This window comes from Neolamprologus multifasciatus, chromosome 9 (assembly GCF_963576455.1).
Source record: "Neolamprologus multifasciatus chromosome 9, fNeoMul1.2, whole genome shotgun sequence".
NCBI lineage: Eukaryota > Metazoa > Chordata > Actinopteri > Cichliformes > Cichlidae > Neolamprologus > Neolamprologus multifasciatus.
In genome coordinates, this window is record NC_140447.1 from 29,665,577 (window position 1) to 29,693,423 (window position 27,847).

General features: G+C 41.7%; 2 protein-coding genes across 3 annotated transcripts in view; both read left to right on the forward strand.

Moving 5' to 3' along the window:
* LOC146511800 (uncharacterized) overlaps positions 1–26,937 on the forward strand; it is a 44,896-nt gene extending 17,959 nt beyond the window's left edge. Inside the window, exons 4-5 of the mRNA XM_085171929.1 lie at positions 16,580–17,176; positions 21,639–26,937. Of these exons, the coding sequence (XP_085028055.1) occupies positions 16,580–17,176; positions 21,639–22,028 (987 nt within the window). The 3' untranslated portion in view covers positions 22,029–26,937. The remainder of the gene's footprint in view (positions 1–16,579; positions 17,177–21,638) is intronic.
* LOC146511802 (uncharacterized) overlaps positions 4,431–27,847 on the forward strand; it is a 61,031-nt gene continuing 37,614 nt past the window's right edge. The window contains exons 1-2 of one of the 2 annotated variants that reach the window (XM_085171871.1): positions 4,431–6,915; positions 12,625–13,221. In XM_085171871.1, coding sequence (XP_085027997.1) covers positions 6,898–6,915; positions 12,625–13,221 — 615 coding nt within the window. In that variant the 5' untranslated portion in view covers positions 4,431–6,897. The remainder of the gene's footprint in view (positions 6,916–12,624; positions 13,222–27,847) is intronic. The other variant, XM_085171870.1, reaches the window with a different exon arrangement.

The window sequence follows — 27,847 nt, forward strand, 5'->3', positions numbered from 1 at the left end:
TCAGTTGTTACCCTCCGCGGCTTAACAAAGCACTCTAAATCGGTTTCAGTTATGTACTGATGAACATAACAATGGACATAAGGGGCGTCTTTCAAAGAAAAAAATTTAGGTAAACGTTATTTTATATATTATGCTTTGTATGTTGTTCAGTATATTTCTATGCAAAACAAGAAATTTTTCAAAACACAGCAGTATATTCACAGTTGAAACCAGATATTTACATACACTTTATTTTTTTACTGTTACTGTACAACATCAATTTAGAGTAAACTTGTTTTGCTTTAGATAAATAAATATTGAAATATCTTTTGAATTAGTTAAATGTCAGAATAAAGAGAGACAGAGCTGTTTTTATCACTTTCATCAAATTTAGGAGTATATATACAGTAAGCTTATTGTATGTTTAATTAATAAGAAAACTCCAGACGATTCCATTCTGAGCTGAAGAAGCTTCTGATAGGTTAGTAGAGTCCATGTGAGTAAATTGGTGGCAAACCTGTGGATGCATATAAGGCAAAACACAGAGCCTGTTTCTTTAAAATGGGAAAATCAAGAGATGTCAACCAAAACACCAGGAAAAGAATTATGGACCTCCATAAGTACGACTCAATTTTGAATACAATATGGCGCCATTTGCAATTAAGAAATATAAACAATATCTCTCTTTACTCTTAAATTTAACAATTTTTTTTTATATTTGTCAATCTAAAAAAATACACATTTAGCCTGATTTGAGGTTTTTCACTGAAAAAAGTGTTTGTGTTTTTAACTGAAGAGTATGTAAATATCTGGTTTCAATTGTATATTTGATGATGTTGGTGTTTGGCTTGATTGTCAGCACAAAGAGAGATGGAGAGGAGAATGAGCACAGAACAAAGATGGAACAAGAGCAGGTGAGACAGACATGACAGTCAAATGGTTGTTTGCCAAAACTCATCAGAACATGTATCTAGTACCTAGTGTTTCTTTTTAGGTTTGTTATTGTTGGGTTTATCTGGGCACAAACCCTGCTGGAACACGAGACCACTAACTGCACGACAAACAAGGAAAGACAGAGCTCTTTGTCTTTGTGGCTCATGAGGGAAGTCAGCCAAAGTTGAGGAAAAGATTCCTTCACCTGAACTCAAACAACTAAAACTGATTCCTTCGCTAGAGCCCTTTTTATTGTCAGCAAGCAATCATTCATGAATATGCAATTACAAATACACGTGACATTCTTAAACAGGCATATCTGAACAATATCAGTGTCTATATTCTGTTTGTGGGTGTGTGTAGGTGCATGTGTGTGTGTGTTTCCAGCCATACTATACATAGACATACGACCTTTCAATTAAGTTAAACTGTATGCAGAAAAGCAGAAGTAAGCATCTTGCTAAACTATAAGAACAGGAACTTGCAATAGGTCATTTAAAAGTGTGAACTCATGCACTTTAAAAAACAGAAAAGTCTGGTTTCAAAACCTATAACGGAATTATAACATCGAGGCTGCTTCCTCTCATCTCATGGTACACACGTGCACACCGTGTCACGGCTGGGGCGGCAGTCGTGTGGAGGTGAGGAAGGAGGATCCAAAAGCAGACAGTGGCGGAGGTGCAAGTGGGTTTTATTTACAGTGCACAAATAACCAAGTTGTGGGCAGAACTGAACATAAACCTAAACTGGAAAAGCTAATACAAAAGGAGGACATGGAGCGAGGAGCAGAGAGACGCGGAATAACATTAAATACACGGCAGATACACAAATGAACACAGACGACGCGACGAGAAGCACAGGCAGACAACAACTATACACACACCAGGTAATCAGGAAATAGCACACAGGAGGGCAACACAGCTGGGAGGAATCAGGGCTGACGGGATAGGGGAAATGTAAATTGAACATACTCACATCAGACAGAGACCTTCACAATAAAACAGGAAACTCAGACACGAGGAACCAAACAAGACACAGAACTAAACAGACAGCTTCACAAACAGGCGGGGTGACACGATAGACAGACAGAGGCTGTGTCCCATTTCAGGGTCTGCACACTTGAAGTACGCATTTTAAGTGCGGTTACGTCACCGCCACGCGACGACGGCTGTCCCAATTCGAAGTGTACTTCAAATGCACACTACAAATGCGCCGTCGATTTCCCCAAATATCAAGTGTGGTCCGGTGCACGCTTCGTGGTCCCATATATCCCACAATTCATAGCGCGGCGGTAGGTGTGGATAATTTTGCTGCAAGAAGGGAGCGGCCGAAGAGTGAACTGTCAAAAGTAAGTACTGAATATGACGTCACTTATTCATGTGCGAATGTTTAATAACGAAGAACATTAAAACATTGCTGTTGGCCACATGCAAAGTTGTGTGACATTAGTGATGTTTGTACTTTCAGCGTTAACTTGGTTTTAAAGCCTCTACTTCTAAATATATATATAGTCGACCTTAATCTTACAGAGAATCTGATGATTTTATGGATAATTAAAGTCAGTCATAGATAGATAGATAGATAGATAATAATCTGACAATACTATAATATTGGCCATATGATATTTACATTACCATAGTGAGATGACTTTAGTCTCATGAACAACATTAACTAATTATTATTTACTAGCTAGTCTTAAATGACTGTTCAGTACAGAAATGAAGCCCTTGAATCATGTTTTACAGTCCTGTGGTCTCAGCCTCAGATACTCAACTAATCAAAGTGATGTCATGACAAAAACTGAATGACCAACAAAACATTTTTCTCCTTCATTTATGTCAAACAAAGCTGTATGTAACGTGTCTCGTGGTTAGTATCATGGTTGCTAGGCAACCTGAACAGCGCGACGAAGCATATACCGTCCCATTTCACAAGCCTCTCACTTCCGCACTTCTCGTACTTATAGTACGCACCGTACGTAGTACGCCTAGTGCGCGTACTTCAAGCGTGCAGACCCTGAAATGGGACACAGCTAGAGACACAGACACAGACTCAAAGGCAGACCGAATATAACACATAGAACTCAAACAATAATAATCATCATCATCATAATAAACTAGAAAATGATAATAAACTAAAAGCGCTGGGTCACCGACCCAGGACCATGACACACCGAATCTTATCAGACCTTATAAGGATATGGTTTTTATCAGCATACAAATGAATATATATTTCTAAACATAAATGATTACATGTTTCTCAGCACAAATGACAATATAGAAAAACATCTCACTCTTACAGTTATTTTTCAAATTCTATATTTATTAGAAGTAATAAGTTAATAATTTATGCAGGCTTTTTTGCACAACAAGGCTAAATAGTTATATAGTATAGTGTATAGAAATCCATTATTGTACATAATAATTTTTTCAGAAGTAAGTACTGTATATGACGCAAGTATTTTCCCCACATTTTCTAGATTCTATACCAGTAATGTGTGTAAAATGCTATTAAAAAGTCAATTACGTTTTATTCTTTTTCACCTGTCTTTCTGTCTCCTTTCACTCCTTCACTTTTTAAAGGTTGCCATGTTAGAAAAAAATATTTTGCCCTGCCATGCTGTTTATTGATGTGGTAAATGAATAGTTTATGAAAATATATCTAAATCTGTCATTTATTATTTTTAATATTCAGTAATGATCATGTCTCACCTCTAGTCTTCTCTGTCCTAATTTCAAGTTTCCATCATATGTTGTAGATAGTTCAGGAGGTTAACTCAACCAAGCAGTCTTTGGGTTTCGGCTAAGTACTGTTTAGAATATCAGAATAGGGAGGATGGTGTAGGTTTAAGTTCATTAGATTGATGCATATATACCAACAAGACAGTGTACATCACTGTGACAACGACGTTTGTTTTCATTCAAAGGCTTTATGGTTTTGCCTTTAATACCTGGTGGGCCGGTCTCTACTCAAAATGCCCAGGCCGATTTTTTTGTCCCAGTCCAGCCCTGGGTGGAGAGAAAACAACTGATCCAAAACTTCAGTAACATCAAAATAAAACGGGATCGTATTGATTTACTGCAAAAAAGACTCAAGAAGTGAAAGTTGTCAGGGCTTATTCCAGTTTTTAAAAGAGAGTAAATATCTTGGGCGGATATGAGTGTCGAAGTTCCAGTCCACACTCCATACCAGTTGGTGGCGGTAATGCACCATTTTGTTGTTTGCCAACCGCCAAAAAAAACTTAGAAATAAAAAAAGGGGGCAGAGTAAAGTCAGCACGCTCCAAGAGAGGAGGTGATTAAACAGATAGAGCTGGATTTTCATTCAAAGAGAATAAAGTAGTACCAACGTTTGGATCGATATCTGCATCGATCTGCCCACTCTTGTCTCCTGGATCGTAGCTGAGATCAGCGTGAACCACGTGGGTCTCTGCTCCCTGATCTGTTTCCTGTGTTTGGAAAGAGTTCCAGCTTCATCGCGGAGTTTCTCTCGGTTTGTGGGCTCATCTAAAGGTAAGCACCGAGCTAACTAACGACCCAGGACCATGACAGTAACGTCATACAAAACCTAAAATTATCTAATCAAACTTTTACAGCACAAAAAAAACCCACTGAAATTAATTAAACACAGAACTGATGAACTGATAGTTAGGAATTCGTTTCAGTTCAGAGTGATGGTGGATTATAACGTCCATTCAAAGCATTCAAAAAGGAGAAGAGGAAACTATAGAACATGTTATATTACACTGTGGGAAGGTAACTGATCCAAAACCTCAGTAACATAAAACTGAAACTGGATCTTATTGATTTACTACAAAAAGGACTCAGGAAGTGAAAGTTATCAGGAATTATTCCAGTTTTTAAAAGAGAGTAAATTGTTGCTGGTCGACGTTTCGAATCACACTCCACACCAGTTGGTGGCGGAAATGCACCATTTTGGTGTTTGACAACCGCCAATAAACAATGTAAAGAAGAAGCGTGTTCCGGTATGACGAACGGAGCTCTTTTCTTCACCCAAAGTGAGTAAAATAGTGAATTTGGATGATAAAACAAACTAAACCAACGTTTGGATCGATATCTGCATCGATCTGCCCACCCTTGTCTCCTGGATCGTAGCTGAGATCAGCGTGAACCACGTGGGTCTCTGCTCCCTGATCTGTTTCCTGTGTTTGGAAAGAGTTCCAGCTTCATCACGGAGTTTCTCTCGGTTTGTGGGCTCATCTAAAGGTAAGCACCGAGCTAACTTTACTGTGAGTTCAGTTCATGTTGAGTTTAGCTCCTGAATGAGGTCTTCTGCTGCTCTCCTCGGTGTCTGTTCACAGTTTATTGTGAACACGTTGAGAGAAGAGTGAGAGAGTGTTTGGAGAAAAACACCAACTAATCATTAGCTCAGCATGCTGGGAGAAGTTGGACCAGAAAAGTCTTTTCATTGTCCCTGCAGCTGTTTTTCTGCATGCACCAAACCTCTACAACCTCATTCCTATTTGAAGTGATAACAGGAAATGGATGAGAGCGATCTGCTGCAGTATCAGGGTCACAATAAACTTTATTGTCCAGCTGCTGTGGATGAACACATGAGAGGAAGTGAACTCCTACAAAGGGTCATTTTAATGAGTCTGGCTGCTGTAAAGTGATGCACAGGAAGATGGACTGGGCTATATCATAGCGTTCACGGTGTAATTTTGGGCAACGAAAGGAAAATGAAATATCGCGATAGAATATGGGTAAAACGCGCATGCGCAGTGCCTATGTTTCCATAAGCACATGGCGGCGACGCAGAATGAGAAGAGCGAAAGTGGATCGTTAAATGAAACCGGTGAACCAGAACTGCTTTGTAAAAATGCTGCAACTTCAGTGGTGTGGAACTGGTTTCGCTTTCGTCCGTCAGATACACAACAAATCACTATTTTTGGTAGAGCATGCTAGCGGGCCGTCGTTATTGTTGTCGTCGTTGTTTGGAAAATACGGCACACTTAAAATCAATCCTTTTTTGAGTTTTGTGGATATTCTACATGGTTATGCTGAGGATATGTCGGCCAGTTTCCACTGGAAATGCCTTTTGGTTAAACTGTCAGCAAGGAATTTGCATTTGCACTGTTACATTTTTATATAACTTTAATGCACATAAAAAAACAGCTGCTTGTTTAAATGAAAATACATTGATGGTTTTTTTGCACTAATAAAGTTGTGGAGTTGTAAAGTATTTTGTCTAGTGTCAATTATATCGTCAGTTATATCGTTATGCAAATTTTCAAATGTATATCGTGATAAATATTTTTGGTCATATTACCCTGCTCTACCACTGATCAAAGCTCATTAATCAATGCCCATGATTACCGTTCACAGTGAGTGAGTCGCTGCAATCACAGCATTTGATGAGTGGTTGTTGGGGAATGGTGGAGGTGGTGGGACTGGGGGGCTGAAGGTGTGGAAAGTGTGGGGTGGGGGAGTAACAGGTCTGTCCCTGTTTGTGGAAACCACAGGAGGAGCTGTTCAGGCTGTTGCTGGGTGTGAATTGTTGATGGAGTCTTTAAACTTGTAGTTGCTATTTTCCAGACTGAAGCAGAGTCGTTAGCTGAAAACTGGTTTTAGAGGTTCATTCAGGACACCTTCTCAGGCTCTTACAGCCTTACCTGTATCATAACAAAGTGTATAAACCCCAATCCACCTTTAACATGGTCCTTCTCCCAAACCTTCAAATAGGACTTTCTGGCCCTGTCATAGTAAAGGGCTGCTTAGAATATTAGAGTTTCCTCACTTTGCAGCACAACACGTCTCACAAGATTTCTACAAGCAATCAGAGTGAAATTTGTACTTTGTGTTGTCAGATGAACATATGAGACACTTTGACTCTTCAGTGCAGTGTGGAGCCTAACAAAGATCTGTTTTGTGTCCCAGCTGATCAGCAGGAGGAGAAGAGTCTGACGGAGCAGCAGAGGAACATTTTCAGCCATCTGGACTCAGCTGAGTCACTACAGAGGAAACAATGAGCTCAACACAGAAGGTGAGGAAAATATCACAGTTTCACCAAATAATCAGTCACGTCTAAAACTCTCATACTCCCAACCTGTTATATGACTGTGTCGTATATTATGTTGTTTTTTTTAGACAATGATGTTTGTAAACATAATAAAGTCACAAGCAAAGAGAGACCACAGCACATGTTTAAATAAGGAAGGTTTATCCATCGAAATTATTAATAATCAAATGGACAAAACTTTTTTTCATCGTCCCAAAGATACACGTTCAAAGCACCACAACAGCAGCCCGATATCAGACAGAACTGTCACATGATATTAAACAGAAGCTGTCAGCTGAGCTCTGTAGAGTGGGCAATTACAATGAAGCTCTTTATTATAATTTGTAGATTCAAGCTGCTCTTCATATTTTTGGGCAGCAGATGTCACCAAAGAGGACTGTGTTGAAAAGCTTTGAGTAATGAACCTTTTTCATTACAAGCTCAGTCTTGATGCATGCTGTTGCGAATATCAGTTTCACCCCGGTTCTTTTTATTCATCGAAGCATCCAGAGACGGCACCGGAACTCAGTAGTCATTTCACAAAACCTTTATTCATCTTCATTTAAGCATGCATCTTCTAGAAGGGGAGATGTGCCAGGCAGGTGTCCCTCTGCAAAATCTTCCACCTCTTTGTTAGTTACAGCCAGCTTTATAGAAGTGACCCCATCATAAAACCCCCATGGTGTGCTGCAAACTCTGTGAGTCTGTGTGTGTATGCACGAGCACGTAAGTGCCCGTGTGTGCGCGTACCCGTGTGTCTATGTGAGTGCACGTGAGTGACTGTGTGCGCGTACCTGTGTGTATGTGTACGTGTGTGAGTGTGTATGTAGGTGTGGGTGTGTCGTAACAGTCAAAGCAGTGTGTGTGTGTGTCTGTATACGTGACTTCCTGCCGGTCATAAAAGTAATCTCCTCACCCAAGCTAAACCAAATTCCTCTACACAACGTAGAAAACAGAGTTAACATATTACAAACACTGAGACCCCCACTCTGCATCCACTGGGCCAGTGGCCTCTTGTTTTTTTACATTTACAGATAAGGTGGAGAGTCTCCTGCAAACCTACTTCTAAGTTATAACAATTATGCGTTTTTATTAAAGGTACAAGCATCAGCATCGGCAACCCCCAACTGTAGCTTCCTGTCTCCTTTTATGACAGCAGACCCCCAGTGTCCATAAATTCCTTTCCCTCTAAACAATTACACACTCTCAGGCTACAGCTAAGCCAAACTAAAACACAGACCAATTCTTCTTTATTCCTGTGATCTAAACAAATTTAACACATCATAATATAATAATTATTTCTTGTACTCACAATACTCAATAATCCAGGTAAGTAAATCTCCAAAAGTTGATTCTGTTCATCTGGACGTGGTGTTTTGTGGGAGAAATGTTTTGTCACTCATCCAAGTGACTTCTTCGGTCTCAGCTGACTGCAGGTTTCCCCAATCTTATAAACAGTACGTTTGCATAATGACTGAAATCATTTCATTAATCGTCTTGTTAACTCAGGTGAGAGTGTTGACGAGCACAAGGTGGATTGGGTTACAATGGCCGACCTGACATGTTAAAATGAGGGTGACCTGCAAAGAAACGCGTGCAGCCATCATTCCGTTGCATAAAAATGGTGTAACAGGCAAGGATATTGTGGCTACTAAGATTGCACCTAAATCAACAATTTATAGGATCATCAAGAACTTTAAGCCTTCTTAACAACTTCAATTCTTGTTAAGAAGGCTTCAGGGCGTCCAAGAAAGTCCAGCAAGCGCTAGAATCGCCTCCTAAAGAGGATTCAGGTGCAGGATCGGAGTGTCACCAGTGCAGAGCGTGCTCAGGAATGGCAGCAGGCGGGTGTTAGCGCATCTGCACGCACAGTGAGGCGAAGACTATTGGAAGATGGCTTGGTGTCAAGAAGGGCAGCAAAGAAGGTTCAAGGTTCTTTATTTGTCACATGCATAGTTATACAAGCATAACACACAGTGAAATGTAACCTGACACGTTCCTCGGGGGGAGAGATTTATTTATATATATATATATATATATATATATATATATATATATAAAATATAAAAAAACACCCAGCACGCCCCTGCGGCCGGTTTATCCTTCAAGCTCGGTTGGTTAGCCACCACCATTTTGTCCGTCTGTATCTGGAAGTCCCACAGGATCTTAGCTCGGTCATTCTCCACCACCCTTGGGGGCATTTCCCATTTTGACCTCAGGACTTCCAGGTTATACTCGGCACAGATGTTCCTGTACACTATGCCGGCCACTTGGTTATGGCGTTCCATGTATGCCTTGCCTGCTAGCATCTTGTGTGATAGACCCCAGCCTCTATGGATCTTGTACTCAGAGCTTGTTCTAGTGCTGCCATGATTAGAGCCTCTGTGCTATCATATATCATATAAAAAAACCCATTGGTTTAGGGGGGGGGGGGGGGGGGGGGGGCTTAGTTTGTATGCATGTGATGGCTTGGGGATAGAAGCTCTTCTTGAGTCTCTCTGTCCTCTTCCGGATGATGCAGAACCTTCTACCAGATTGCAGAAGTTGGAACAGTTTGTTGCCAGGATGGGATGGGTCCTTCAGTATCTGCTCTGCTCTAGTCCAGCATCTCCTGGTGTAGGTGTCCTAAAGCGGGGGAAGAGGAATCCTGCAGCAGCGTTCTGCTGTACGGATCACTCTCTGGAAAGCTTTTTGGTCCTTAACACAGTGTTGGGTCTGTGTTTCCACAAGCCCCGCTGGTTCAGAAACTTATTCTCGTTAACGACAAAAATAGGACGAACATCTTTTACTTGCTAGCAAGGGAGGCCTCAGCCGGTGTCTCAGAAAGCACTCTGAATTCTACCTGCAAAATGACCCCAGCAACGGTCTCCGCTTGCTGCCTTTTATTGGGAAAACAGTTCACACAATACACATCACAGCAAAGCACCGCCCACAATAAAACCCCCAAATGGTTCTAGGACAAGGCACTATGTGTGTGTATGTGTAAACATCTGTATGCATGTGAGTGTGTGTTATGTGAGAATGTGTGTGTGAGACCTCCTGCTGACCAAAAGGGTCATAAAAGCAGGAAGCAACATCACACGAAAACGATCTTCCAGATAGAATGTATCTGCAATAAAAGCCTCTCCAGCCAGTGGTCAGAGACAAAGGAATGTCTTGTTCCTATAGATTGAACTCCGACCTTACAAATTTAAGAAGCATAATGACAACATTCCACAATTAGACTTATCACACAGCTGTTCCCAAACCACGATGTGATGTTCTGTGTGAGGATGCTCTCCACAGCGCCTGTATAGAAAATCCTGAGGATCTTTGGAGAGACCCTGAACGTCCTCAGTTGTCGTGGGCGGTACAGGCGTTGCCTAGCCTTTTTGGTCTGGACCTGAATGTGGACAGACCATGTCAGGTCTGAGGAGATGTGGACACCAATATATTTGAAGGACTGCACCCTCTCCACTGGAGCTCCATTGATGATAATGGGCTTGTAGTCTCTGTGCTGACTCCTTCTGAAGTCCACCACCAGCTCCTTGGTTTTGCCAACATTCAGCTGGAGGTGGTTGTCCTGGCACCATGATGCCAGATTCTTCACTTTGTCCATGTAGGCCGCCTCATCGTTGTTGGAGATGGCACCCAACACCACTGTGTCGTCAGCAAACTTCACAATGGTGTTGGAGCCGTAGGTGGCAACACAGTCTGAAGTGTAGAGGGAGTAGAGCAGTGGCGAGAGGACACATCCCTGTGGTGCTCCTGTGTTCATGGTGATGCTGTTAGAGACGCATCTACCCACCCTCACCACCTGAGTTCTGCCAGTGAGGAAGTCCCAACACCCATGCACACAGACGGCTGTTGAGTCCCAGATCCCTGAGCTTTGTGAACAGTCTACTGGGCACTATTGTGTTAAATGCTGAACTGTAATCAACAAACAGCATTCTCACATAGTTACCTCGTTTCTTGTCCATGTGGCTGAGGGTGGTGCGCAGGACATGGGCGATGGCGTCCTCAGTGGATCAAGAAACCACGTGTCTCCAAAAAAAAACCCCATCAGGGATGGATTGATCTTCTGCAGAAAGTATGGTAAATGGACTACTGAGGACTGGGACAAAGTCATATTTTCCAATGAAACCTCTTTCCGATTGTTTGGAATGTAATGACAAAATAGAGTGCACCTGTGTGTAATCTAATGTCAGTACAAATGTAGCTGCTCTGTGACGGCCTCAGAGGTTGTCTAAGAGAATATTGGGAGCAACAACACCATGAAGTCCAAAGAACACACCAGACAGGTCAGGGATAAAGTTATTGAGAAATTTAAAGCAGGCTTAGGCTACAAAAAGATTTCCCAAGCCTTGAACATCCCACGGAGCACTGTTCAAGCGATCATTCAGAAATGGAAGGAGTATGGCACAACTGTAAACCTACCAAGACAAGGCCATCCACCTAAACTCACAGGCCGAACAAGGAGCATGCTGATCAGTAATGCAGAAAAGAGGCCCATGGTGACTGTGGACGAGCTGCAGAGATCTACAGCTCAGGTGGGGGAATCTGTCCATGGGACAACTATTAGTTGTACACTGCACAAAGTTGGCCTTTATGAAAGAGTGGCAAAAAGAAAGCCGTTGTTACCAGAAAACCATAAGAAGTCCCGTTTGCAGTTTGCCACAAGCCATGTGGGGGACACAGCAAACATGTGGAAGAAGATGCTCTGGTCAGATGAGACCAAAATTGAACTTTTTGTTAGTTTTGGAGAAAACTAACACTCCACATCACTCTGAACATACCATCTCCACTGTCAAATGTGGTGGCAGCATCATGCTCTGGGGGTGCTTCTCTTCAGCAGGGACAGGGAAGCTGGTCAGAGTTGATGGGAAGATGGATGGAGCCAAATACAGGACAATCTTGGAAGAAAACCTCTTGGAGTCTGCAAAAGACTTGAGACTGGGGCGGAGGTTCACCTTCCAGCAGGACGACGACCCTAAACATAAAGCCAGGGCAACAATGGAACGGTTTAAAACAAAACATATCCATGTGTTAGAACGGCCCAGTCAAAGTCCAGATCTAAATCCAATCGAGAATCTGTGGCAAGATCTGAAAACTGCTGTTCACAAACGCTGTCCATCTAATCTGACTGAGCTGGAGCTGTTTTGCAAAGAAGAATGGGCAAGGATTTCAGTCTCTAGATGTGCAAAGCTGGTAGAGACAGACCCTAAAAGACTAGCAGCTGTAGTTGCAGCAAAAGGTGGTTCTACAAAGTATTGACTCAGGGGGCTGAATAATTACGTACACCCCACTTTTCAGTTATTCATTTGTAAAAAATGTTTGGAATCATGTATGATTTTCGTTCCACTTCTCACGTGTACACCACTTTGTGTTGGGCTTTCACGTGGAATTCCAATAAAATTGATTCATGTTTGTGGCTGAAATGTGGAAAAGTTCAAGGGGGCCGAATACTTTTGCAAGCCACTGTACGTACGTACATACATGTGTGTGTGTGTATATATAAACAGGAAATATAAAAAAACTTAAGTCAATAGAAGTTACTATTCTGGGTGTGTTAGCATGCTATTATTAATATTTCTGTACAAGCAGGATGAGCATGATTTCAGAGTGTTTGAACAGTAATTATTTTTCTGAAGATTCTTTTTTTTTTCCACAACTGCATTTCACCCACTGCCTCTGTTTGTATCTCTTTCACTGCAGGACCAACATGGAGCGAGAAGTCAGCGCTCTCAGGAGGCCGACAAACCTCACAGAAGAAAGGGAGAGAAAACATACACCTGTGACGAGTGTGGGAAAGATTTTACTTTGAAGGATTCACTAAAACGTCATCAGGTCATCCACACTGGAGAGAAACTGTTCAGCTGTGACTTGTGTGGAAAGTCTTTTACCCTAAAGTGTTCCCTAAAAAGACACCAGCTCATCCACAGTGGAGTTAAAGCGTACAGCTGTGATCAGTGTGGTAGAGCTTTTACTCACAGTAGCTACTTACAGAGTCATCTAGTTACCCACTCTGGAATTAAGGCATACAGCTGTGACATCTGTGGGAAAACTTTCAGCCTGAAACAGAGCCGAAATTTACACCTACGCATCCACACCAGACAAGATGTGTACTGCTGTGAACAGTGTGGCAAACACTTTGTTACAGACAGAGACTTACAACGCCACATGTTTACCCACACTGAGGAGAGACCTTATAAATGTGACCTGTGTGAGAAGACTTTTAAAGCTCCACATCACCTGAAAGAACACCAAAAGATCCACACCAGAAAGAGACTCTCCAAGTGCAGTTACTTTGAGGTATGTATTTATATTTTTATCTTGTCATTTTAGCCTGACTGTTTGGAACAACTCTGCTCATTAAACTGTGTTAGCATGTTAGCAATTCTACTGCATGGAAAAGCAGCTCTGAGTGATTATTCAGATTTTCATTTCAGTTATGATTTTTATTTACAGGACCATGAAAAACTAAAAGTGCTGAAAGTTAATATGATGGTGTTATTTAATGTTCAGGCAGTTTCCTGGTATATCATGATATTGTTATTATTTCCGCATAAATGGCCTTTTGTTTACAGCGGCTGATTCCTCTGTCAGGTGTACATGTAATAAAATAAAACACAAATTAAATTAAGTACAAAACCAATCATTCAGTAATCTTCTCTTATGGTTAACAAAGTTGTATTATTACGCAATGTTATTGTAGTATTCTAGCTGTAGTGTCATTGCTTATTTATAAGTTTAGTATTTTTAGACATTAGTTTTAAAAATTGCTCATTTAATATTATAATTGCAGTGTCATGGGGGTAGTAGTGTTTTTCTTGTGTCTCAGTCAGCTGAGTGTTTTAACTGCACATTTACAGTGTCATTAATGCAATATAATCAGAATCAGAATACTTCATTGATCCCTAGGGGAAATTATGTTGGTTAAAGTGCTCCAGTACAAACAGTAACAACAACAGACAACACAAGAAGTAAGAAATAGCACTTTTCTATAAATATATATATTTATTAGGGGTGCAAGGATACACAAAATTCACCGTTCGGTTCGATACTTTGGTGACACGGTTCAATATTATTTTCGATACAAAAAAAATTGTTCATGCCTTTTTAATTGATCATTTATTAAAATTATAAATATATATATTTTAACTCAAAAGTACAGTTTTAAATTTAATGTTGCTGAAACAACAAAATAAAAAAAAAATCTATCTGATCGACAAATCACAGCAGCAGCCAGCAAACTACGGGCCATTCCTCTATCCAATAATACCATCAGCAGGCGCAGCTTAATGATAAGGTGCGTGACAGCTGCTTTTCTCTGCAGATGGATGAAGCCACTGCTAGTAACAGTGACTGCTTACTGAGAACGTATATCAGATTCATTGATGGAGACGAGATGAGATGAGGGAGGAATTACTTTTCTGCAAACAAGTTCCTGCCAGACGCACTGCAGTAGAACTGTTTAAAATCATAGACTCTTACTTGAAAGAGGCCGAGCTGAAATGGGAGGACTGTGTGGGGATTTGCACAGACGGGGCGCAGGCTATGCCTGGGAAACGAGGAGGGCTGCAAGCGCTCATCAAGCGTGTCTCCCCCAATGTGCAGTGGACGCACTGTATGATGCACTGCGAAGCACTGGCGTCTAAACAGTTAAGTCCTGAGCTGAGTAAGATAATGACTGATGTTATCGCCACAGTCAACTACATCAAAACACGACCTGTGAAAGCCTGGATTTTTTTCAGCACTGTGTGAAGACATGGGCTCTGACCACACAGCCGTTTTGTATCACAGCGAGTCCTGATGGCTGTCACGTGGGAAGGTGCTATCCAGGATCTTTGAACTGCGAGATGAGATCCACATCTTTTTAAAGGAAGAGGGCAGTGATCATAGCGACAAATTTAACTGTGACAACTTTCTGATGAAACTGGCATACCTCAATGACATGCTCCTGAAACTCAATGAACTAAATTTGCAGATGCAGGACAGAAACCTCACACATCTGGCAGATAAAGTCACATCATTTGTCAGAAAACTTGAAATGTGGAGACAGCAAGTGAAAGATGGAAACGTGGACACATTTGAGAATTTAAAATCATTTGTTGAAAACAACAAGATGCAGAATACAGTGATCCCATGCATTAAAGAACACGTCTGCCCTTCAGAAACATTTCCACAGATATTTCCTGGTGCAAGATTCCAAAGAACATGACTGGATCCGTGACCCCTTCAGTACAACACCTCCTGTTGACTTCAGCAAATCCGAGGAGGAACAGTTCATTGATCTTGCCTCTGATTCAACTAAGAAGCTGCAGTTTAATTTTAATTGAATTCTTAAGATCTTCTTGTAAAATAAAGATGGGGCCCAGCAAAAAAAGTTTGGGAAACATTATCGTACCAGATGACTGCTGCCTTTTAAACTCTCCTCAAATATCAGGCAGAGGAGGAGGCCTAGTGGTTGTTTTTAAGAGGCAGTATAAATGTAAACCACTGTCCTTATCAACATAACCTAGTAGCTTTGAACTGAGTGTGTTTGAGCTAGGTCGCTCTCACACAGTGCTCTGTGCTGTGGTTTACAGACACCCCAAATACAATAAGGACTTCTTAAATGACTTTTCTGATCTGTTGGCTGAAATTATGCCAAAATACGATCATGATCATCTAACTCTGACATGAGCACCACAGTCACTGTGCACCAGTCACACACTGTTCTTTACTTTAAATCCATCACAGTTCAGCAAACTAACCTGTTTATCCTGCACTAACCTGCAGAGGATCTTCATGCAGTCTTTAAATAACACAGTTAATCTGCCTTTTGCAGCATCTTTCACAATCTGAAAAAACATAATGTCACATGTGCAGACCCAATATCTGATTTCCACACATGAGGACTTACATGTAAGCTTTAATCTCCAGTTGATCAAATCCCACTGAGCAGTCCTTCCCTTTAAATCTAACCTCTCTTCTTCCTCTCCTGTGTGTCTTATCTTTCTCCATCTCTGAGTGAAGTTAGCTCTCTTTCTTTTCTCTCCCTGTGATGTACAGCAGCTGGACCTTTAGCGAGCAACACACTGTGAGACAAACTGCACACAAACAGTTTGTGTGTTTGCTGATGTTTGTTGATAGAAACGCTGCATTTGAAATTACCTGTTTGTTCAGGTGCTGTGCAAAAAAGAAAGAAGAACAACGTCTCACTTTAACTCCCGACTATGACTCAGTTTTGCCTCTTTCATCTCTTTTTGTGTTTCATACCCTGGTGATTAGTAGACGACCAGTATTGTCTTTCATGCGTTACTTTTCAGGCTCAAATCGGTTTGATGTTTGATGCCCTTTGCGATGAAATAATTCCCCTCAAATTCCTCCAACCAAAAGTAAAACGTCTGTTTTGAAAATATAATGAGTAGAAAGTCCAATTGTTTTAACATAGGGAGTAAAAGAAAGGAAAATAATTTTAGAGTGTTTGAACAGTCATGAATTATTTTTAACACCAGGTTGGATGTAATGTGTTACCAGCAGGTGGGGATAAGAGACCTTTAAGGTGTTTGGTGCCACACTCCACCTTCAGGTTTAAAACTAGTGTTATTGGAGGGAGTTTGAAGGTTGAGTTTGTTCCACGACTGCATTTCACTCACTGCCTCTGTTTGTATCTCTGTCACTGCAGGACCAACATGGAGCGAGAAGTCAGCACTCTCAGGAGGCCGACAAACCTCACAGAAGAAAGAGAGAGAAAAAATACAGCTGTGACGAGTGTGGGAAGGGTTTTACTGGGACGGCTAATCTAAAACGGCATCAGGTCATCCACACTGGAGAGAGACCGTTCACCTGTGACTTGTGTGGAAAGTCTTTTTCCTTGAAGGATTCCCTAAAAGCACACCAACGCATCCACAGTGGAGTTAAAGCATTCAGCTGTGATCAGTGTGGCAGAGCTTTTACTCAAAGTGGCCAATTACAGAGGCATCTAGTTACCCACTCTGGAATTAAGGCATACAGCTGTGAGATTTGTGGAAAAACATTCAGCCTGAAAGAGACTAAAAATACACACCTACGCATTCACACCAGACATTATGTGTACCGCTGTGATCAGTGTGGCAAACAGTTTATAACCAACACACATTTACAAGAACACATGTTTACCCACACTGAGGAACAACCTTATAAATGCGACCTGTGTGAGAAGACTTTTAAAACTCCACGTTACCTGAGACGACACCAACAGATCCACAACAGAAAGAGACTCTCCAAGTGCAGTTACTGTGAGGTATGTATTTATATTTTTATCTTGTCATTTTAGCCTGACTGTTTGGAACAACTCTGCTCATTAAACTGTGTTAGCATGTTAGCAATTCTACTGCATGGAAAAGCAGCTCTGAGTGATTATTCAGATTTTCATTTCAGTTATGATTTTTGTTTACACGATCATGAAAAACTAAAAGTGGTGAAAATTAATATGATCGTGTTATTTAATGTTCAGGCAGTTTCCTGGTATATCATGATATTGTTTTTATTTCAGCATAAATGGCCTTTTGTTTACAATGCTACAATACCATGTGAAGACATGGTATTGTAGCAGTAGTATCATTGCTTATTTATAGCTTTAGTACTTTTAGAAGTTAGTGTTAAAATACTCATTTAATATTATAATTGCAGTGTCATGGGGGTAGTAGTATTTTTCTTGTGTCTCGTTCAGCTGAGTGTTATAACTGCACAGTTACAGTGTTATTAATACAGTATTAAATTAGTATTGTTGCAGTGTTACATTAGGAGTTTAGCACTGTGTTGGTACCCTGCAAATATTAGTGTGGTAGTACTTTAGTGTAACTCAGATGTTACTGTAACATGAAATAACTATTAATGTAGTATTATGATGGTAGTATTGTAGTTATTGCAGCCCAGTAAACTGAGTTTTTTAACTGAAACAGTAAAATGTAATTGGACGTCTGCAGAGATGCTCTTTATTTCAGGCGATGTTCAGGATAAAAGTGTTGAAGGACTGACTTACACTGTCTCTGTGTCTTTGTGTAGAAGCAGAGCGACACAGATGGATCCAGCTCTAAACCCTGTCATCACTGTGGTGGTGGGAAAGACTTCCTCTGTGACCTTTGTGGAAAAACTTTCAGTCGGCAACAAACCCTGAAAGTGCATCAACGTAAACACACTGGAGAGGAACTAAACTATGGCAAATAATGTGGGAGAAGCTTCACCACATCAAGTAAATTAAAACACTATCAATCACTAGTGGGGTGAATGTTCTGTGATCAGTCTGATCATTCAATACTACTGGTCACCTTAAAACACACAAACGACTGTACACAGGAGAGAAACCATACAAGTGCAGGCACTGTGACAAAAAGCTTCATCGTAACTATCATGAACGTGCACACATGGAAGGAAACTACAGCTGTGACCAGTGTGACAAGAGCTTCAGGAATCTCAGTTCATACTCCGAACACAAACGATCCCACGTTACTAATAAACTGTTTCACTGTTACCACTCAGGGCTGAAATCACTCCCATCACAGTAACTCTGAAGAGACAGAAAGATCCTCTTCTGGTTTCACAGTCTTTAAGTCAACCCTGCTGGTTAATGCAGAAACGGTTACTGAGAGAAACCACACAGACACTGTTAGATTTATCTAGTTAAAAACCTATTGTTGGAACAGCCCAGACAACCTGCTGCAAATAGCGAACATAAGCCACCAGGCGGAACTCTTTGTGTGATGTCGCGCGCAGGGAGCCAACTGAGGTGAAGCGTTGCTCCACCCACTCCAACGCCGTTAGACTCTCAGCCGGCTTTTTCCTAGCGCTGCTTTTATTGTGGTTAAATGAATATGCATGGTTTCACAAACGTGTGACATCTCAAACAGGCATATGTGTGACCAAATAGTACCAGCCTGTGTGTACATGTAGATATGCGTATGTGTGTGTGAATGTGGGGCAAAATGTGACCCTGTAAATGACTCCCCAGATAGCTGGGCCAGGGAGTCCAGTAGTTCACCTAAACAAAAGGTTCTTATACTTAAACCGATACAAATGTGTTTGCCATACCATGGATCAGAAGGAGAAGATACAACCTGCCTCTGTTTTCTTGTTCAGGTTGTTTGTGTTATGAAATCTTGCAAAGATTAAACAAAAATATAAAATGTTAAAGAAATTGTTTGAGCCATTATTTAACTTCTCATATTTCAGAGTAAAGACTGAAGTGACAAATGGAAACATGTTTACAGTCAGAGTCAGAGGAACTGTTTTCAGTGGCACTGTTACGTCCCCTGGCTAGTCTAGGGGGTTGGAGGGACGAACATAAAGGTGGATAGAGAAGGAGGAGCCAAGATGGTAATTTTAGTAGGTTTATTTAACACTGGTGAGGGGATTTGAGTCCAGACTGAGCCACGGCGGTCAGTGGAAGAATCCTCAAGTTTCTCTGTGAATTTCCCATTACGTGGTAGCGCACTTGGTGCTTGCTCGGAAGTTTAAGGGTTTTTTTGCTGTAAAAAGAAGTTTTCTTCCCACGCAATGAACAGCGGACACTAATGTTTTTGTCACTTTTTATGGAATAAAACTCAAAGTAAGGTCAGTACATCCACGCTTTAAACGCTGCACGCTCATAGACGACATGGCAATTATCAAAATTAAAGAAGCCATAATAAGTTATGAAACATTAATACAGACCTTCCCAAAGTGTGGGGCCTCCCCCCTAGGGTGGGTGCAGAGCCATTGCGGGGTCGCGGTATGAAAAGGGGGGGAAAAAAACCCCAACAACGCTTGGACACTGCTAGCACGGGGCGCCTACACAAACGCAAAGTAGGAGATGAAGCATCGCTGAATATGTTTCCAAACCAACTTCATTCTAAGCTTAAGACTAGAAAATATAGTGAAGCATATCTTCCCTTTGGTTTCACCTGCACAAGTGCCAAGGTAGGTCTCCCCTGCAGTGGTGATGGGATTTACGGCTCCTTTTAGAGAACCGGCTCTTTCGGCTCGGCTCACTAGAAAGAGCCGGCTCTTTCGGCTCTCAACCGGCTCTTCAGGTTGTTTTGTTGCTTTAATTAATTAATTACCAACAACAATATAAAATTATGCACAAAAGGAATTAGTAATGTAAAAAACCGTGGTTTTCTTTATGTATGTTTATATATAAATATATATGGTGTCCCCTAGAGACAAAACACGTACAAACTCCAAAACACAGCGTTAACTGAACTTCCAAAACAGAGCTACCTAGATAACTTAAATTACACAATCGAAAGCATGTCTATTGTTTTTGTATTAATACACAAACACTCATATATATATTCAAATAATTTAAAAAATTCATTTGTCTTTTACTACCACACACCCAATCCGATTGTTGGTACTTCCTGGGTTGTGTAGCCACCAGGTAACAAAAGCTCAACACGGCCTGGAGCACTTCCGTTGTGTTTTGGAGTTTGTATGTGCTTTGTCTCTAGGGGCCACTGTAAATCTACTTATTTACTACTTATTCACTCCACATAAAATGTAATAAATAATTTATAAAATACAAAAACCAACTATTTACATTTCAACTTTTAACTACTTAAATTTTCAGATTTTTCCTTTTAAACAAATTAAAGTGAAACAACACAAACCACTGCAAACCACAACACAATAAAATATAAATTTAAAAATGGGGCAGGGGGGGGGAAAGAATGCCCAGATCTTTAATTAAGGGAAAAGTTGGCATTTAGAAATATTAATATCACACTCAACTGACTGCGTTTTATCTTCCCATTGCACTGATGGGTGGACAGTTCTCAGGTGCCTGTGTTGTTTGTGGAGCCGGCTCTATATGATATCCTTTTCTTGTTGACTCTACAGTGTAGAGTCTACAAGAAAAATAAACAAATATAATGGTCTAAGTCTTAGTCTATGGTCTAATGGTCTAAGTCGAAGTCAGCGCTCTCAGGAGGCCGACAAACCTCACAGAAGAAAGAGAGAGAAAAAACACACCTGTGACGAGTGTGGGAAGGATTTTACTCTGTATGAACTAAAATGTCATCAGGTCATCCACACTGGAGAGAGACCGTTCAGCTGTGACTTGTGTGGAAAGACTTTTTCCTGGAGGAGTGCCCTAAAATCACACCAACTCATCCACAGTGGAGTTAAAGCGTACAGCTGTGATCAGTGTGGAAGAGCTTTTACTCACAGTAGCACCTTACAGAGTCATCTAGTTACCCACTCTGGAATTAAGGCATACAGCTGTGACATTTGTGGGAAAATGTTCAGCCACATACAGAGCCGAAATAAACACCTACGCATTCACACCGGACATAATGTGTACTGCTGTGATCAGTGTGGCAAACAGTTTATAACCAACACACATTTACAACAACACATGTTTACCCACACTGAGGAGAGACCTTATAAATGTGACCTGTGTGAGAAGACTTTTAAAGCTCCACATTACCTGAAACAACACCAACAGATCCACACCAGAAAGAGACTCTACAAGTGCAGTTACTGTGAGGTATGTATTTATATTTTTATCTTGTCATTTTAGTCTGACTGTTTGGAACAACTCTGCTCATTAAACTGTGTTAGGATGTTAGCAATTCTACTGCATGGAAAAGCAGCTCTGAGTGATTATTCAGATTTTCATTTCAGTTATGACTTTTGTTTGTTTTTTATTTGCTCATTATTTCAGGCGACGTTCAGGATAAAAATGTTGAAGGACTGACTTACACTGTCTTTGTGTCTTTGTTTAGAAGCAGAGCGACACAGATGGATCCAGTTCTGAACCCTGTCATCACTGTGGTGGTGGGAAAGACTTTCGTTGTGACCTCTGTGGAAAAACTTTCAATTGGCAAGCTGACCTAAAAATACATCAACGTAAACACACTGGAGACAAACTGAAATACTGCAAAGAATGTGGGAGAAGCTTCAGCACGTCAAATAGATTAAAACGACATGAACTGATTCACAGTGGGACAAAAAAGCACCTCTGTGATCAATGTGGGTCATCTTTCATCACTGCAGGTGGGCTTAAAACACACAAACGAGTCCACACAGGAGAGAAACCATACAAGTGCAGACACTGTGACAAAAGCTTCTCACAATCATATAATCGTAACTATCATGAACGTGCACACATGTAAGGAAACTACAGCTGTGACCAGTGTGACAAGAGCTTCAGGAATCTCAGTTCATACTCTAGTTCTTCTCTTGGCTCTTGACTGAGGCGGTCGCACTTTCTTCTTCTCCATTATCTTTCCTGTTTGGCTTCTCATGTATATTCTCGCTTATTCTCTAACCCTAAGAGAGTCTCCTAGACTTATTCTCTAAAAATATAAAGAAGAATTATGGATTTGATCAACTGGTCCCTTAACGGAATTGACACCCTCCTGGGCTTGGGAGAGCTCGACTGTCCTGCGGAGACGTTTGCTGCCAGATACTCGATGGTCGGTTGCGTCGTGTGTCTGGCGACACTCTCGATGGAGAACATTGAATGACATCTACCAATTCGGAACCACAATAACAGAGTTCTGGCTGATTGGAGCTTGCCCGGACCTGGCTTATGGAAGAACAAGAAGCGGCAACAGCTGTTCAAAGTCCCACAAGGTTGGCCAACATGATAGACAATGGGCACGGCTGTGAGTACTCGGACTGTTTTTTTTGTTTTGTTTTTTTTGGTTTTTTTTACACAATATGGATAACATCTTGAAGAAGATAAACGGGAATTGAGAGACCTGGTGACCAGTGACGGACATTAGACCAACTGTAAAATTGGATGCAGTTTGTTCGCACTAACCAAAATAACTACCATCTTCATCTCATGCGGCACCCCTGGCGCCAGCTACATGCTCAAGGCAAAGGAATAACAATTCTTCATTAGATTATAAGACTGTTTGTTATGACTCTCTCCCTCCTCATTCAAGGTCACCCACGTCAAACGAAGATTGTTGACTTTTGCTTAACCGGGACACGTTCTCTTGGCTGAACACGGAACACACACACACGCACACATACGCATGTACACTGACACAGACCTACACTCATCCCCAACCCCGCCCGCTCCAAACGCCTTCGAAGCTTATGTCTTACGTGTTATGAGATGTGATGAGCTATGTGCTGAGGTGGGTTTTTTTCTGTTCTCAAAGTGATCTTCCTGTTGGAGCTCAGTCTGGGGGAGTTCTTTTTTTTCTCCTCATCTTTCCTCATGTTGTGCATTTTCCATTGTTGTTCAGTTCTGGGTCGCTGCTCGTACGGCTGACCGCCCAGCTACCTCTCCTGACCCATCTCCCCAATGTGATGTTTGTGTATTGTATGTACGGTCGGCAAGGTCAGTCTCTTAATTGCCCCTTGGGGACAAATAAAGTCTTCTGCATCTGAACACAAACGATCCCACGTTACTAATAAACTCTTTCACTGTTACCAATGTGCCAAAACATTCACTTCATTGTCTGCGCAAACATCAGCGTGATCACTCTGTTGTGATCACAGTGAATCTGAAGAGACAGAAAGATCCTCTTGTGGTTTCAGGGTCAGACTCAAAACCCTTGAGATCAGGCTCCACAGAGTTCAGATTGAATCTCCTGTAAAGATCTGATGAGGCAACTGTAAATAAAAATGTGCACCTAGTGCCGTTTTCAGGTTTCTAAACTGTTCTGCTTAAGTGTTCATGTCGAGTGGTTTGCTTTGTTCCAGCAGCTGGATGAAGAAATATGTTTCATGTTATCAATTTTTTATTGAATGTATTTTGATCCATGTGTTCTGCAGATGTTTTCTTATTCTGGTTGTTTGTTTTGTGAAATTCTGCTATGTTTAAATAACATTTAAAATGTTAAACAAAGAAATAGTTTGAGCTGTGATTTCATTTCCTGTATTTCAGAGTAAAGACTGAAGTGACAAATGGAAACATGTTTACAGTCAGAGTCAGATGAACTGTTTTCAGTGGCACAGATGGAGGTTTATCAGAGGAGGAGACTTGGCTGTTCTCCACTCACACTGAACAGGGTTCCTGTAGCTTATTAAAAATGTGACCTGAAAGTTATGAAAAATTTCCTTGTAACACTGAGTTACAGTAGGGGGGCTGCTCCGTAATCCAGTTCAATAACACATCTCCTGACATTAAACATAAGCTTATTTAATAACGTGGATCTCTTTTGTCCAGATTTTTATTCAGAGGCAGCAACCGTGGTAACAATTGACCCGGATCTTTACAGATCTTACAGTTTAGTATCAAGTTCATTTCCTTGTTGATGCAGAGAATTTAGATATTTTTGGACAATCCCATAAAAGATGCATGTAAGTGCCATCTGCTGTTTTATATTTGAGAAAAAAGGTTGAAAGATCTTTAAAATCTTTTATTTTTCCTTAAACTTGCTGTAGGTATTAAAACTTATGATTTTGTGTTTAAGATGTTGAAACAATTAATTTTGGGAGCTCATTTTTTAAAGTTGTGGTTTCATTTGCTCAGAGTTCCTCAACGTTTTCATCATACAAGGTGTGATGGATCCATGCTTTTATGCTGTTTAAGACAAATTCAGAAAGCTGAACGTTGCAGAGATTGAGACCCATTAGACCAGGCAGCATTTTTCAATCTTCTATTGTCCTGAGCTGTGGCCTCAGTTTCACTGGAAGTTGAACCCAAGTACGGTGTTCAGCTGTGGACTGGTCCATGGACCCGCCTGTCCTCCAGGAACACAGGTACACATCCTGGACAGGGAGGAACGCCGGTTTGAGACCAGAGTCAAGGAGGCCATTTACGTGAAAAGGGAAAGACTCTGAATAAAGGAGGGGGCCTAAAGGTGCATTTATTTCCTTTGCAACATCCATTTAAATTTCCATTTAAACACAGACAACAAGTAACTAGACTAAGCACATTAGGAAATGGTTTGCCCCTTCTCATCAGCAACACCTGGACAGAATTACCCTTGACCTTAAATAACCCCGTACCTACCTCTGTTATAACCAGTACATAAAATGAAATACAACCCTCTAGTGGTGATAAAGACAGGGAAATAGGAAAAATGGCTCCTACACTCCAACTCCTAATTACATGAGGCAGAAGACATAGCAATTATTGAACTTAAAGGAGCCATGATGAATTCGACTATTATGTGATAAGAACAAGTAGTCTGATGTCCTGTAATCACGATGACGCTAAAATTTAAGATACAATAAATAATATAAGTTTTTATACAAAGTATCGGTTCAGTATCGTCGATACCACCCTGAATTTCACTTGGTATCAGATCAGAAAGGAAATCAGTGGTATCGCACATCACTAGTCATGATACATCAATACAATATGCATAAGAGGGCGAACCATGTTTCATTTATACATCATTCTACCAGTAATCTAGTTCATCAGTTTGTAGCTTCACAAAACAAAACGAAAATGAATTTTTGCCACAGGTTTTTCAATCAATTTTGTTAATTTTGTTTCCAGATAAGAGAGGCCAGACCTTTCTTATCCTCTATGTTTAATCTGGACCTTGGGACAGCTAAGAGCATCTGATCACCAGACGTCAGTGATCTTACAGGAGTGAACCAATTTAAAAGATCAGAAAGGTTTGAGGGTCCTAACCCATGCAATTCTTTAAAAACACATAAAATCTTAAAATGAATTCAAAACCTAACTGGCAGCCAGTGTAAGGATGCCAGTATGGGAGATATGTAGTCTCGGTTGCACAAGATAAGATAACCTTTATTAATCCCATGTGTGGGAAATTTGTTTTGTTACAGCAGTGGACAGTGCAAAGTTGCATAGAAAATTTTGAGAAAAAACACTGGAATAATATATCTATAAGATACTGTACACAATAGAATAAAATGAAATACTACATGCAATCGAATAAAATAGAATACAAATACTATTTACAATTGAGTATAATACAACAATGCCAGAAAGAGTATAGCACATGTGTGGATGTGTGTGCTTGGTCAGTTGAAGTCTTTCTTGTAGAGTCTGACAGCAGTGGGGAGGAAAGACCTGCGACATCTCTCCATCCCACATCGTAGGTGCCGCAGCCACTGAAGGAGCTGCTCAGTGCTGTCAGAGTCTCCTGCATGGGGTGGGAGATGTTGTCCAACAGGGATGACAGCTTAGCTACCATTCTCCTGTCACTCACCACCACTACTGGGTCCAGAGGACATCCTAGAACAGAACTTGAGTAGTGATTTAAAGGTGATGTACTTTTGTACTGTACTCCTTGTTGTCCCCATCAGCGATGAGGCCGACTATTGCAGAGTCGTCAGAGAACTTCTGCAGGAAGCACTGGGTGGAGTTGTGGGAGAAGTCTGCAGTGTAGATGGTGAAGAGGAACGGAGCCAGAACGGTTCCCTGTGGGGCCCCGTACTGCAGACGACCCTCTCCGACACACAGCCCTGAGTTCTCACATACTGTGGTCGGTCAGTGAGGTAGTCCAAAATGGGTCCAGTGATGAGCTCACCAGGCACCGAAGTGGAGCCAGGACCAGCCGCTCCAGGGTCTTCATCAGGTGGGATGTCAGAGCCACTGGCCCATAGCTGTTGAGGTCTTTGGCACTGGTACAACACAGGAGGTTTTCCAGAGCTGCCTCAGGCTCAGTTTGAGGAGGTGCTCCATCACCCCACACAGTTGTTCTGCGCAGGACATGACGACCCTTGAGCTGATGCCATCTAGACCTGCAGCTTTCCTGGCTTTAATCCTCCTCACTTCCCTCCTAACCTGGGTGGTTGAGAGAGGCAGGCTGGAGCCTTGTGTTAAGTGTGTATTGGATGCTGTTGTTGGGGGTGGGGAGGAGTGACCAGGGTGAGTAGAGGAGGTGTTAAGTATCTGAGGTGTCAGAGGTGGAACAGCAGCAGTGGGGGAGGGTGAGTCTGCAGCCGATGTTGGAGACTGCCTCATGGATGAATCAAACCTGTTGAAGAAATGATGCAGTTCATTTGCCCACCTCACATCCCTGCCAGGCAGAGAGTTCTGACGTTTGTGGCCCGAGATGGTTCTGAGGCCTCTCCAGACTTCGCCAACATTGTTTTGTTGTAATGCATGTCCCCAGGCTGTCGATGTCCTCTCCGTGGTTTCACAAATCACCTCCCACACAGTAGACTCGAAACACTCATTCAAAGCCTCCTCGCTCTCCTCTGACCATCTCTGCACTGTGCGGGTGGCTGGTGGCTCCCTGTGCACTAAGGGCTTATACACAGGGACAAGGTGCACCAGGTTGTGATCAGATCAGCCCAGGGGAGGGAGAAGTGATCAACTGTATGCCTCTTCTGCACTGACGTACAGTAAGTCCAGTGTTTTATTGTCTCTGGTTGAGCATGTCACATACTGTGTGAAGGTGGGCAGTGTGGAGTTCAGAGAGACATGATTAAAGTCTCCTGATATTAAACGGCTAAAGGCTCAATGTCTCTGCTGCAGAGTGGTTCTTTTACAGTGATGTGCCCAGGTTTACACCATCTGTCATTCACAAACACTGCCAGCCCCCGTCCTTTCCTCTTACCGCTGTCTCTTGTCCTGTCCACTCGCAGTAGCTGGAATCTCGGTAGCGTCACGCTCGTCTCCGGAGTTAGCGGTGTTAGCCAGGAATCCATTAGCATCATGATACTACATTGCCGCTATCCCCTCTGTGACCAGGTTAGCGACGTGAACTCATCTATCTTATTGCGTGAAGATCTTATGTTTCCAATGATTACAGAAGGGAGAGATGGTCTATAGCGCATCTCCTTGTCTGCCGACAGCGCTCCCTACCAGCACGACACCCACGTCTTTTCCTTCTCAGCTCGATGGGAATGTCGTGTCTGTCCACCGGCAGCACTGCTGCGGGACGCAGCGCCAACAGCTGATCCCTACTGTAAACAAAGGATCCATGTGCCGGGTTCCCAAACACGGGCGAAAAGAGTGGAAAAAACACCAGAGTAAAGACTATTACAAAAGTCGATGTGAGATGAAATGAAGGCATGGATAGCTATCTCAGAGTCTCTAAAA